General features: G+C 50.4%; 1 protein-coding gene across 1 annotated transcript in view; it reads left to right on the forward strand.

Moving 5' to 3' along the window:
- The first annotated feature begins 5,014 nt into the window (after positions 1-5,014).
- Positions 5,015-12,682, forward strand: part of MEGF9 (multiple EGF like domains 9) — a 70,728-nt gene continuing 63,060 nt past the window's right edge. Inside the window, exon 1 of the mRNA XM_063144430.1 lies at positions 5,015-5,091. Within this exon, the coding sequence (XP_063000500.1) occupies positions 5,022-5,091 (70 nt within the window). The 5' untranslated portion in view covers positions 5,015-5,021. The remainder of the gene's footprint in view (positions 5,092-12,682) is intronic.

A 12,682-nucleotide genomic window follows, 5' to 3' on the forward strand; every position in this document is an offset into this window, starting at 1 on the left:
ACTGTTAAAGATACAGGAGCCCTGTCCTCCTTTTCATAGGGTCACCCTAACGTACAAGCAATAAATTGCAGCTTTGCCATCTAGAAAGCTGCAGTGCAAAAGTTTTTTAAAAATGGGGAGGGGAGGGGAGGGAAAACACCCCTAAATAGGGTGACCATATGAAAAGGAGGACAGGGCTCCTGTATCTTTAACAGTTGCATTGAAAAGGGAAGTTCAGCAGGTGTCATTTGTATATATGGAGAACCTGGTGAAATTCCCTCTTCATCACAACAGTTAAAGCTGCAGGAGCTATACTAGAGTGACCAGATTTAAAAGAGGGCAGGGCACCTGCAACTGTATGAAGAGGAAATTTCATCAGGTTCTCCATATATACAAATGTCACCTGCTGATCTTCCCTTTTCAATACCACTATTAAAGATACAGGAGCCCTGCCCTCATTTTCATATGGTCACCCTACCCCTAAATCCTATTTCAGCCAGCTTCGTGGGATGGTCCTGCTTCCACCTCTGCTGGAATGGCTGCTGGTGTTGAGAGTAACAACATGGGGAATTTTTAAAGTCTAATTCCAGAACTAGCTCATGTGCCGTTTGCCACAACTTCCACTTCCTTCTGTTTGCTCTCATGCTTTTCAACCCTCCCCACCGTGTGCACTTTCCTCCACCGCACTTTTATCCGTGCAAGGAAGCAATCATGGATGAAGCAAGAGTATGAGATGATCAAGTGAGCGCACGAGCACACCGGAATTCCTTTCTCCACACAGAGTTTTGTCTGCGCACAACTGCTTGACAAAAATGGAGGATGCGGAGATGCAACAGCGTGCAGAAGGAGCGCAAACGGTGGCGAGCGACACGCGGGGATACTGGGGAAATCTTGCAATGGATACAACTAACCTTTAAATTCGACTGACGGATTCCTCAGTGGACCGGAGTTTTTATTATGATTTTCTGGAACGGTGCGCAAATTTAATCGTACAAAAAATACGTGAAAAAGACTGGCTGAAAATAGGTATTTCTCACCATAGGCTGAAAGGTGAAAATGTGCATTGGGGTTGTGGGATTATTTTGAAAGGCAGCTTGAGCTATTGGCTGCTATAGGAATGTAATAAATAAATAAATAATTTTTCGCATTTTCGCAGGTGTGCATTTTCGCAGCTTTGCATTTTCGCAGGTGTGCGTTTTTGCAGCTTCACATTTGCGCAGGCGTGCACTTTCCAGTGCAAACGCAAGTTCAGGAAATTGAGAACAATCCAATCCCGTCAAGGAGCTGATGTTGGAATGAAAGGTGCCCCACAAAATCCTCGACCCCTAGCTGCACATCAGCTTTAAGAATATGGCAGGGAAGAATGGCGGGATGTGAAGGCATTGGAAAGCTAGCGAAGGTCATTCAGAATCCAGAGAGAAACTTAGGTGGCAAGAATTCTAATCACGCTCAGCCCTCGTTCAAGCATCGCACTGATGCATCAACGTCTCGCCATAGGAGTACTTTTCTTCGCTCTGCCTCTTTCTGCCCTAACTTTTCCTGCACGCTTTAGAGTGTATCTTTCAAGTCTCAGCCCACACATAAAATCATAGAATAGCAGAGTTGGAAGGGGCCTACAAGGCCATCGAGTCCAACCCCCTGCTCAATGCAGGAATCCACCCTAAAGCATCCCTGACAGATGCTTGTCTGGCTGCCTCTTGAAGGCCTCTAGTGTGGGAGAGCCCACCACCTCCCTAGGTAACTGATTCCATTGTCGCACTGCTCTAACAGTCAGGAAGTTTTTTCTGATGTCTAGCTGGAATCTGGCTTCCTTTAACTCCCATCTGCAGAATGGGAGCTGATAATGACACAGTTCTGGCACCACATGCCCTTGAACATTCTATAAATTCACCCGAGCCCCCAGTTTTGAGCTCACCGATCCGAATCACTTCTTCACTCATAGGTGTGCACTAAAATGGGATAAACCAATTCTGGGCTAACAGCATCCTCTGTGTGTGTGTGTGTGTGTGTGTGTGTGTGTGTGTGTTGAAGTCCTTGATTTGCTGTGTAAATACCCTATATACACCAGTTGCTGGGGAACATGGTTAGGAGAGTGCTGTTGCCCCATGTCCTGCTTGTTCATCCCTGGTTGGCCACTCTGGATTAGGTGAACCCTTGGTCTGATCCAGCAGGGCTCTTCATACTCTGTGGTGGGACATGGGAGAGGGCCTTCTCTGTGGTGGCACCACGACTGTGGAATGCCCTCCCCTTGTAGCCCCCACTGGCGCCAACGCAGATTTTATTCCGGCGCCAAGCAAAGACACGGCTTTTTAACAAAGCCTTTGATGGCTAAATTCGCCAAGCTTGCACATGGTTTTAACTGTTTTAATTGGTTTTACTGCTTTTAAATTCTATGCTGGTTTTAGCTTGATTAATGGTTTAATTGGGTTTTAGCTGTGTATATTTATTGTTTTATATCATTGTATAATTTTATCTGCACGCCACCCTGAGATCCTAGAGATATAGGGCAGGATACAAATGTTTAAATAACAACAACAATAATGATACCACTTCAGACTCAGGATTATCAGCCAACCCACTCTATACCTACCCTGACTTTAAATTCGATGCAGTGCTAAAATGCATGTTAAGGGTAGAGAGGGTGCAAGCCCCTTCAGCTCCTCTGCCCCAAACCAAGAAATCGCTCCGCCTATTTGCAAAGCAATTCACATTCAGCCTATGCTCCTGTGAAACTCCCACCGACCTGCCCACTTCTTGGGAAATGTAGTTCTCCCAAGGGCTTCTTGGGTAAACTTGGGTAGCCCAAGGGCTACTTGTTTGGGAACATACAGTATTGTGACATACTCCGGGGTTTCTTTGGAGATTCTTACCTCTCTCCTTAACCTGTTACCACAGAGCTGGGGAGGGATGGGGGGTGTCACTAGGTAAGCCAAATTTAAATGGATGTCTACCGCTGGGATTAAACATACCCTAAAATATCCCAGGAATAGACAGGGCCGGTGCCAGACTATTTTGCGCCCTAGGCAAGGCGAGCTACTTGCACACACACACACACACACACACACAAAATTGCCAACTTCGGTTTTTAAGAACGGATGTTTTGTAGAAAAAATAAAAAGCACAAAACTTGAACTTATTATGTTTTTTCTTAAAACAGCTAATTTGTATAAAACGGTGACCCTTAAAGGTCAGTACTGCCCCTCTGAGGTCTGCACCCTAGGCGGGTGCCTAGGCAGCCTAATGGTAGCACCGGCCCTGGGATTAGATGACCCCTCGGTGTGATCCAGCACGACTCTTCTTACGTCCTTAATCGTCGCGGATCTACAGCAAATCACCCAGAGATCTAGCAACAGATCTAGTGCATATACCGTATTTCTTCAATTCTAAGACACACTCCCCCCCTCCCCCCATATAAACATCTTTAAAAACGGGGTGCGCCTTAGAATCGCGGGTGCGTCTTAGGTTCCCCCCCCCCTCTGTTGGTGGTACTGAAAGCAGTGTGCATTTTACAATAGAAGAAATACGGTAGATGCTTTATCTATTAAAAATGGCAATTTAACATTTACCGTCGGAGAAATGGAACCGGCCTTCCCCAACCTGGCGCCCTCCAGCACCATTGGCTCTTTATTGTCCCCCCCTCTGAGCGTGTGCAGAGTGGCTTCCTCAAACTGAGCCTTGGGATGGAGAGGTTTCAAGCCCTTGCCAAACGCGGGGCTAAAAGGAAGCCCCCCCCCCTTTGGTTATTCTCAACCTCCTCTGCGTTTTCATCCTTCTCCCCCCCCACATCCTATTCCAAGGATAGGATAGGGGGGAGGAGGGCAAGTGGGCTCTGAGCCGTAATCCTTTGTTTGCGGCTCCTGCGCCTGCAGCAGCTCCGCCGAGCCTCCATCCCCTGGTCGCCCTAGAAACACAATGCAGGCGGCTTCTCCAGCGCTATTCGACTGCATGCGAAGGAATAGAGATGGAGGGGCGTGGGGAATGGGGTGGGGGAGAGGGAGGCGGAGCCTTAGCCTCCAAGGCGCGTCCCGATTGGTTGGACGGTGCACAAAGAGTAGCAAATTTGGCCTGGTCACGTGGCCCCGCCCGGCTTCTCATTGGCTCCGACGCGTGCCAGTTCCTTTCTCTCTCTCTCCGTCTGGTTTTTTTTTTTTTCCCTTCCCCTTCTTCTCTTTTTTCCTCGTCCCTCCTCTTTTCTTTTTTTCACTTGCTGATAGAAAGGAGGAGGAGGAGGAGAGGAAGAAGAAGGAGAAGACGATCGAGGCAGTGGGGAAAAAGGGAAATCATAAAAGAAAGAAGGGGAAGGGAGAAGGAGAAGAAGCAGAGAGAGCGAGCGAGCGAGCGAGAGAGAGCCGGAGGGGGCAGCTTGCCCATGGGGGCAGCGATGCCATGGTGCCTCCGGGCCGGCTGTCGCCTGCGATCCGGTGCCGTGGCGGCGGCGGCGCCGCGCGTAACAGCCCGCGCGTAAAAGCCTTTGTCGGCGCGGCGGCCGCGACGCGTGGGGCCGGATGAATGAATAGGTCCATGGCCGGGGAGGGCCCCTGCGTGGCGGCGGCGGCGGCGGCGGCGGCGCAGGCAACATGAGGGTCGCGCTCCGGAGCCGCGGGCGGCTTCCCCTGCTGCTGCTGCTGCTGCTGGCGGCGGCGGCGATCGGCTTCACCCGCGAGGAAGAGGTGGAGCGGGGCGGCGCCACGGACCGGCCGGCGGGCACCACCGTCTCTCCCGGAGGAGGAGGAGAGGGGTCGTTCCGGCCGCCCTCCCCGCCGCCTTCCCCGCCGCCCTCGCCTTCTCTCCCTGCGCCGCCTCGTTCTCCTGCTCCGGAGGAGGAGGAAGGCGAGGAAGGCAACGAGCTCGGCGCCTGGACGCCGGAGGCGGCGGCCAACGCCACCGGGCTGCAGCCCACCTTCGCCCCCAGCGCGGAGCCCACGGCGCCCGAGCCAAGGGGCAGCCCCGCGGACACCCAGAGCCCCGGCGGCGCTTCCACGCCGCCGCCGCCGCCGCCTTCGCCATCCTCCCCTGCCGGCCCTGGACCCCTCCCCACAGCGATGCCCCCGGAGGAAGAGGAGGAGGAGGAGGAGGAAGAAGAGGAGCAGCAGCCTGGGCACAGCGGCGAAGGTGAGCGGAGCCTCCGGGGATCCCGTCTTGAAGGCGATCGGGTTGTGGGGGGCTTTGGAGGGCCGCCCGCCCGCCCATCCATCCATCCATCCATCTATCTGCCCCCCCCCCCCGGTCCGTTCCTGTAGCCGGCCCTAGCCTCGGAGCTCAGGACCTACGCCCACTCGCTCTGAGCCTCAAGGCTAGGGAAGGCTCCAGCGATGGACGGCAGGTTTATTGTATTCGTATTTCTTTATTACGTTTTTATGCCGCCTCATAGCCGAAGCTCTTGGGTGGGCCTTCGAAAGGCCCTGGAATCTCACTGGAGGTCTGCGTTATTTGTAGCATTTGTGATGGGGCACCCATGTGGTCTCACTTGCCCCAGGGCTAGGGCAGGATACTGGCTCCAGGCTGGATGGACCCCCGAAGCCCTGGAATCTCATTGGAAGCTTTCAGGAGAAACCACCACCACTAGTGGGTCAAGGGTTAGTATTTGTGACGGCCAACTTGCCCTGAACCCCAGGGCTAAGGCAGGATGCAGGCTCCATGAATGGACAGCAGATGGATTTAAAACAACTATTATTACATTTATATCCTGCCTTTTCCCTTCTTGCAAGGAACCCAAGGTGGCTTATATGGTCCTCTTCCTCCTCTGCATTTTATCCTCACAACAACCCTGTGAGGTAGGTTAGGCTGAGAATCAAGGATTGGCCCAAAGTCACCCGGTGAGCTTCCATGGCTGAGTGGGGACGAGAACCCAGATCTCCCGAGTCTCAGTTAGAAACTCTCACCACTACACCACACTGACTCTCCAAGTCGACCCCCCAAAGCCATGGAACCTTATTGGAAATTTTCCGTAGATCCCCCTACTCGTGAGTGAACGATTAGCATTAGTGATGGCTCACTCATGTATGCCTGCTCACCCTGAGCCCCAAGGCCATGGCAGGATACAGGCCTAAGGAATGAATGGTGGAGGATGGATTTTCAAAATCCATGAAATCTTATTGGAAGTTTTGAGTAGACCCCCTTACTAGTGAGTGGATTCATATTCGTGATGGCCCACTCACCCTGAGCCCCAACGCTATGGCAGGATACAGGCCTAAGGAATGAATGGTGGAGGATGGATTTCCAAAAGCCATGGAATCTTATTGGAAGTTTTGAGTAGACCCCCTTACTAATGAGTGGATTCATATTTGTGATGGCCCACTCACCCTGAGCCCCAAGGCTATGGCAGGATACAGGCCTAAGGAATGAACGGTGGAGGATGGATCTCCAAGAGCCGTGGAATCTTATTAGAAGCTTTCGGTAGACACTAGTGGGTCAGGATGTGATGGTTTCACAGTCAGTGGAGCCATCTGAGGAAGATGAAAATGATGTATTTAATTTCTGTACTGCCAATATCCAAAGTACTCCAGGTGCTTCACAACAATTCACCAAACTGCATATGCAAGTATTAATACTAGCACTGGCAGTATTGTTTTGGACCAGCCGCACGAACATGTATTCCTGCTGAACGGTTGTTTATTATTTTGCAGTTGATATCTGGGGGTTCAACGTCTCTCTCCACTCACAGGTGAGGGGGTGAATTGCCCTCGCTTGTCATTAACATTTACGGCCGCTTTTCTGCTGGGTTTTTCTTTTTTTTTCCTTGTCGAGATTTTGGGCTCCATGCAGGGCTCTGTTCGTAGGCCAGGCAGAAATGGCCGACACCTGCTTCTGGAGGCGGAATCTATTTCTCCTTTTTGGGATCAGTTCCTCCTTACCGTTTTTTGTGGCGTGATTGCGAAGGCTGCTGAGGATAACAAAGGCGAATGGTAACACTGTTTTAAAACCCAAGAAATGCCTCAAGACAGACTAAAACTGAACGGGGTCCAAAGGGGTTTTCAGAGGAGCAGTCTTTTTCATGAGACCCGTTACTTGATGGTTATCTGCCTCCTTGTCTGTATTTGGACCTTGTGTAATTTTCCATCGTATTCTCTGTACTTGTCAAGAACTTTTCCCCTTTGCACTTCTTGCTTGCTTCGTTACATCACCAGGGCTTGTAGCTGATTCATCTGATAAACCCCAGTACATTTTTTTAATGGACTGATTCTCATTATAAGGCTGCAGGATGGCCAGACGTCATTAATTTGTCCCTCAATTTGTTGCCCTCAAGATGATGTTGAACTACAGTTACCATCATCCATGACCACTGGCTGGGGCAGATGGGAGTTGGACATCCAACAACATCCAAAGGGCCATGTTTTCCTCATCCCTGCATTATTATTATTATTATTTTTAAAAATACACCTTATTATTTAATTTAGTTTTGGTTTGCCTAATATCAAACTCTCTTTGAGTTTGATGTTAGACAACTAAATGAATGCAATGCAAATAGTTAAAAGAATAAAGCAACAAGCAATACAGGCATAGATCAATATCAAAATATATACGAACAGCCATAAGAATTTAAAAGCTGAGTCTGTAAAATGCCTGGGAAGAAAGAAAAGGTTGCTTGGTGCTAAAAATGGTAGAGATGCAGGTGTCATGCCAGTGTCCATGGGGAGTGTTTTGTATAAATGAAGTGCCACCACTGAGAAGACCCTCTCTCTTGTGCCCACCTGCCTAACTTCCTTCAGCAGAGACACCTGGTGCAGTGGAGGCTGGTGGCTCCGATCACAGTGGGGTGATGAATCCGCCCCGGGTTTCACACAGAACTTTAAAGGCGTTGCACCTTCAGACTAGTTCTGACTAAAACCTGGAGAGGATTCACTGCCCCACTGACCTTGGAGTCGCCAGCCAACACTGCCCTGGAAGAAGTCCTCTGAAGATGCCCAAAGGCTCCAGGCAGGTGTATCTGAGAGGTGACAACCCTTTAGATACGCTCTTTGCAAGTTGTTTAGGGCTTTAAAGGTCAACACCGACCCTTTGAATTGGGCTCAGAAAGCCATTTGATTGACTACAAAGTTGCCCTGGATTAATTAAAAAATATATTATTGTTAGTTCAAAGACACAAAAACGGGTGGAATCATAGGAGAGGCTTTTCCTTTTTCTCTTTCACGCTGCAAGGAACACTTCTTCTAAGATGGGCCAACTGTAAAGGGTGCCGGAATCATCTAAAGATCTGCCTCCCTGCCCCCACGCACGCCGGAACGTCACGTTTTATGAAATGCCAACTTACTTACGCAGGTTCAACCTGCTGAAAGTCATATGCTTAAGTGATGAGCAGAACGTGTGTGTGGAGTTTGGGAGGGCAGATTTTGTGGTGGAGCAGCTGCCCCTTCCTATGGCCAGAGCAGGAGATTTATGGGGAGGGGGGGCTGCTTTTTGTTTCTCCCTCCAGTCTTTCCTGACCCCCACCTCCCGCTGACTCCCATTGAGAATGTGGATGGGGAGACATTTTTCTCCCTCTCTTATAATACAAGAACCTGGGATCATCATCCCATGAAACTGACGGGTGGGAGATTCAGGACGGACAAAAAGGAAGCCCTTCTTCGCACGGCACATAGTTAAACTATGGAATTCATGTCCACCAGATGTAGTGACGGCCAACGATTTCGATGGCTTGAAAAGGGGGTTGGAGAAATTCCTGGAGCAGAAGGCTATCAATGGCTACTAATTCAGCTGGCTATGTGCTACCTCCAGCGTCAGAGACAGTATGCCTCTGTACGCCAGTTGCTGGGGAACATGGGCGGGAGGGTCCTGTTGCAGTCCTGTTCTGCTTGTGGGTTTCCCATGGGCAGCTGGCTGGCCACTGTGTGAACAGAATTCTGGATTACATAGGGACCTTTGGCCTGTTCAATGCTGGCTCCAGGCTCTGAAGGGTCTGTTCAATGCTGTCTCCAGGGTTCAACGTTAGCTCCAAGCTTTGCAGGGTCTGTTCAGTGTTGGCTCCAGGCTTTGCAGGGTCTGTTCAGTGCTGGCTCCAGGCTTTGCAGGGTCTGTTCAGTGCTGGCTCCAGGCTTTGCAGGGTCTGTTCAGTGCTGGCTCCAGGCTTTGCAGGGTCTGTTCAGTGCTGGCTCCAGGCTTTGCAGGGTCTGTTCAGTGCTGGCTCCAGGCTTTGCAGGGTCTGTTCAACACTGGCTCCAGGCTTTGCAGGGTCTGTTCAACACTGGCTCCAGGCTTTGCAGGGTCTGTTCAACACTGGCTCCAGGCTTTGCAGGGTCTGTTCAACACTGGCTCCAGGCTTTGCAGGGTCTGTTCAGTGCTGGCTCCAGACTTTGCAGGGTCTGTTCAGCGCTGGCTCCAGGCTTTGCAGGGTCTGTTCAACACTGGCTCCAGGCTTTGCAGGGTCTGTTCAGTGCTGGCTCCAGGCTTTGCAGGGTCTGTTCAACACTGGCTCCAGGCTTTGCAGGGTCTGTTCAGTGCTGGCTCCAGGGTTCAACGTTAGCTCCAAGCTTTGCAGGATCTGTTCAGTGTTGGCTCCAGGCTTTGCAGGGTCTGTTCAGTGCTGGCTCCAGGCTTTGCAGGGTCTGTTCAGTGCTGGCTCCAGGCTTTGCAGGGTCTGTTCAGTGCTGGCTCCAGGCTTTGCAGGGTCTGTTCAGTGCTGGCTCCAGGCTTTGCAGGGTCTGTTCAGCGCTGGCTCCAGGCTTTGCAGGGTCTGTTCAGTGCTGGCTCCAGACTTTGCAGGGTCTGTTCAACACTGGCTCCAGGCTTTGCAGGGTCTGTTCAGTGCTGGCTCCAGACTTTGCAGGGTCTGTTCAGCGCTGGCTCCAGGCTTTGCAGGGTCTGTTCAACACTGGCTCCAGGCTTTGCAGGGTCTGTTCAGTGCTGGCTCCAGGCTTTGCAGGGTCTGTTCAACACTGGCTCCAGGCTTTGCAGGGTCTGTTCAGTGCTGGCTCCAGGGTTCAACGTTAGCTCCAAGCTTTGCAGGATCTGTTCAGTGTTGGCTCCAGGCTTTGCAGGGTCTGTTCAGTGCTGGCTCCAGGCTTTGCAGGGTCTGTTCAGTGCTGGCTCCAGGCTTTGCAGGGTCTGTTCAGTGCTGGCTCCAGGCTTTGCAGGGTCTGTTCAGTGCTGGCTCCAGGCTTTGCAGGGTCTGTTCAGCGCTGGCTCCAGGCTTTGCAGGGTCTGTTCAGTGCTGGCTCCAGACTTTGCAGGGTCTGTTCAACACTGGCTCCAGGCTTTGCAGGGTCTGTTCAGTGCTGGCTCCAGACTTTGCAGGGTCTGTTCAGCGCTGGCTCCAGGCTTTGCAGGGTCTGTTCAACACTGGCTCCAGGCTTTGCAGGGTCTGTTCAGTGCTGGCTCCAGGCTTTGCAGGGTCTGTTCAACACTGGCTCCAGGCTTTGCAGGGTCTGTTCAGTGCTGGCTCCAGGGTTCAACGTTAGCTCCAAGCTTTGCAGGATCTGTTCAGTGTTGGCTCCAGGCTTTGCAGGGTCTGTTCAGTGCTGGCTCCAGGCTTTGCAGGGTCTGTTCAGTGCTGGCTCCAGGCTTTGCAGGGTCTGTTCAACACTGGCTCCAGGCTTTGCAGGGTCTGTTCAGTGCTGGCTCCAGGCTTTGCAGGGTCTGTTCAACACTGGCTCCAGGCTTTGCAGGGTCTGTTCAGTGCTGGCTCCAGGCTTTGCAGGGTCTGTTCAACGCTGGCTCCAGGCTTTGCAGGGCCTCTGCTAGGCTGTGGCCCCTTGGCAGCTCCCTAGCTATGCCTACCCTTGACGCTGACCTTGGGTCTGATCCGGCACGGCTTTACTTACGTTCTTATGACTCCCGTTGATGGTCTTTTGCGGGGGCGGGGGGGGGGGCATGCAGAGGAAATGAGCGGCTTTCGATCCTGTGGATCCAAATCCCATTTGGACTCTGGCCATTTTGTTCCCTACTGCCAGCACAGATCAAGCACAAGTGCTCTTATGCTGGCTGAGCTCTCTGCTGCCATATTTTATTTTTATTTATTTATTTATTTATTTTTATTTATTTATATTAGGGTTCCTCCACGGACGTCGGTGCTATCCTGCTGGCAGACCACTTCTCTGCTTATGGAGGGGCACCTGCGCTGCTACCTAACTAGGGTGACCATATTGAAAAGGAGGACGGAGCTCCTGTATCTTTAACAGTTGCACAGAAAAGGGAAGTTCAGCAGGTGTCCCTTGTAGGCATGCAGCACCTGGTGAAATTCCCTCTTCATCACAACAGTTAAAGCTGCCCTCTTTTAAATCTGGTCACACTAGTATAGCTCCTGCAGCTTTAACTGTTGTGATGAAGAGGAAATTTCACCAGGTTCTCCATATATACAAATGACACCTGCTGAAATTCCCTTCTCTTTGCAACTGTTAAAGATAGAGGAGCCCTGTCCTCCTTTTCATATGGTCACCCTACTTCCTAATGGCTCCTCTGCCAGCCTTTGTCCGGCTTTAGGATTGCAGCCTAGGCCCTAGCTCACCCCCTTCTGAATTAACATGCATAGGATCAAGGTGTTAATGGATTAAGGGTGCAATCTTATGCATGTTTAGAGGGGGGGGGGAGTGTCTTACAACACCTCCTTTTCCCCATCTAAACACGCATAGGATTGCACCCTAATGCAGTTAACACAAGCCCACTATGTCCAAGGGAGCTTGCTCCCTAGTAAGTGCTCGCAGGAATGCAGTTAACACAAGCCCACTATGTCCAAGGGAGCTTGCTCCCTAGTAAGTGCTCGCAGGAATGCAGTTAACACAAGCCCACTATGTCCAAGGGAGCTTGCTCCCTAGTAAGTGCTCGCAGGAATGCAGTTAACACAAGCCCACTATGTCCAAGGGAGCTTGCTCCCTAGTAAGTGCTCGCAGGAATGCAGTTAACACAAGCCCACTATGTCCAAGGGAGCTTGCTCCCTAGTAAGTGCTCGCAGGATTCCAGCTGACATTTAAAACAAAACAATGACACGGCCCTAATTCAAAACAGCTGAATATAAAAGGCTGACTCCATCCCATTTTTAGGTGATTTCAACACCAGATCACAGGATTTTCATCTGTAAGGGCTTATACAGTGAGTATTTTAATATTGTATCTAGAGAACTATTTATAGAACCTGTTTTTCCCCCTTCAAATGTTCTGCTTTGCAATTGCTTTATGATGCTAATGATTTGGCTTTCAGCAGCTCTTCTACTTTTCGTTGCTCTTTTGTCAATCATGTCCATCATAAAACCCCTAGCTTAAAAAAAAAAGCATTTAAAATATTTCAAGTGTGATGGTCCTTTGATCTGCTGCAGCCCTAGGGAATAATAAATATGAATGATAATACAAAGAACTGGTCTGAGAGTGTCTCCATGCTGCCACCCCTCCAAAAATCCTGATGGCAGTGAATATTTCTGCTGATTTTTGTAAATTGAGAGAGATCAGGAGTTCACAGACCCTGTAGGATATTCTTATATTTCTCTTTCTCTCTCCTGTAGATTATCAGTCAAAATATATCCTGGAAATAACATGATTTACTATAATGCTGTACTACTAGATTATTATATTGATTGATTTACTATAACACTTGATTTATTCTAACTGTTCTATGCAAAATGCAAATTTTATTGGTTCGGCCTTTTGTTTATACCAGTTTGGCAATATGCCTGGAGGCAAAGGCTATCAATGGCTACTAGCCCTGATGGTTATGTGCTCCATCCAGTATTCGAGGCAGTAAGCCTGGGTACACCAGTTGCTGGGGAACATGGGTGGGA

Source organism: Elgaria multicarinata, chromosome 19, assembly GCF_023053635.1.
Source record: "Elgaria multicarinata webbii isolate HBS135686 ecotype San Diego chromosome 19, rElgMul1.1.pri, whole genome shotgun sequence".
NCBI lineage: Eukaryota > Metazoa > Chordata > Lepidosauria > Squamata > Anguidae > Elgaria > Elgaria multicarinata.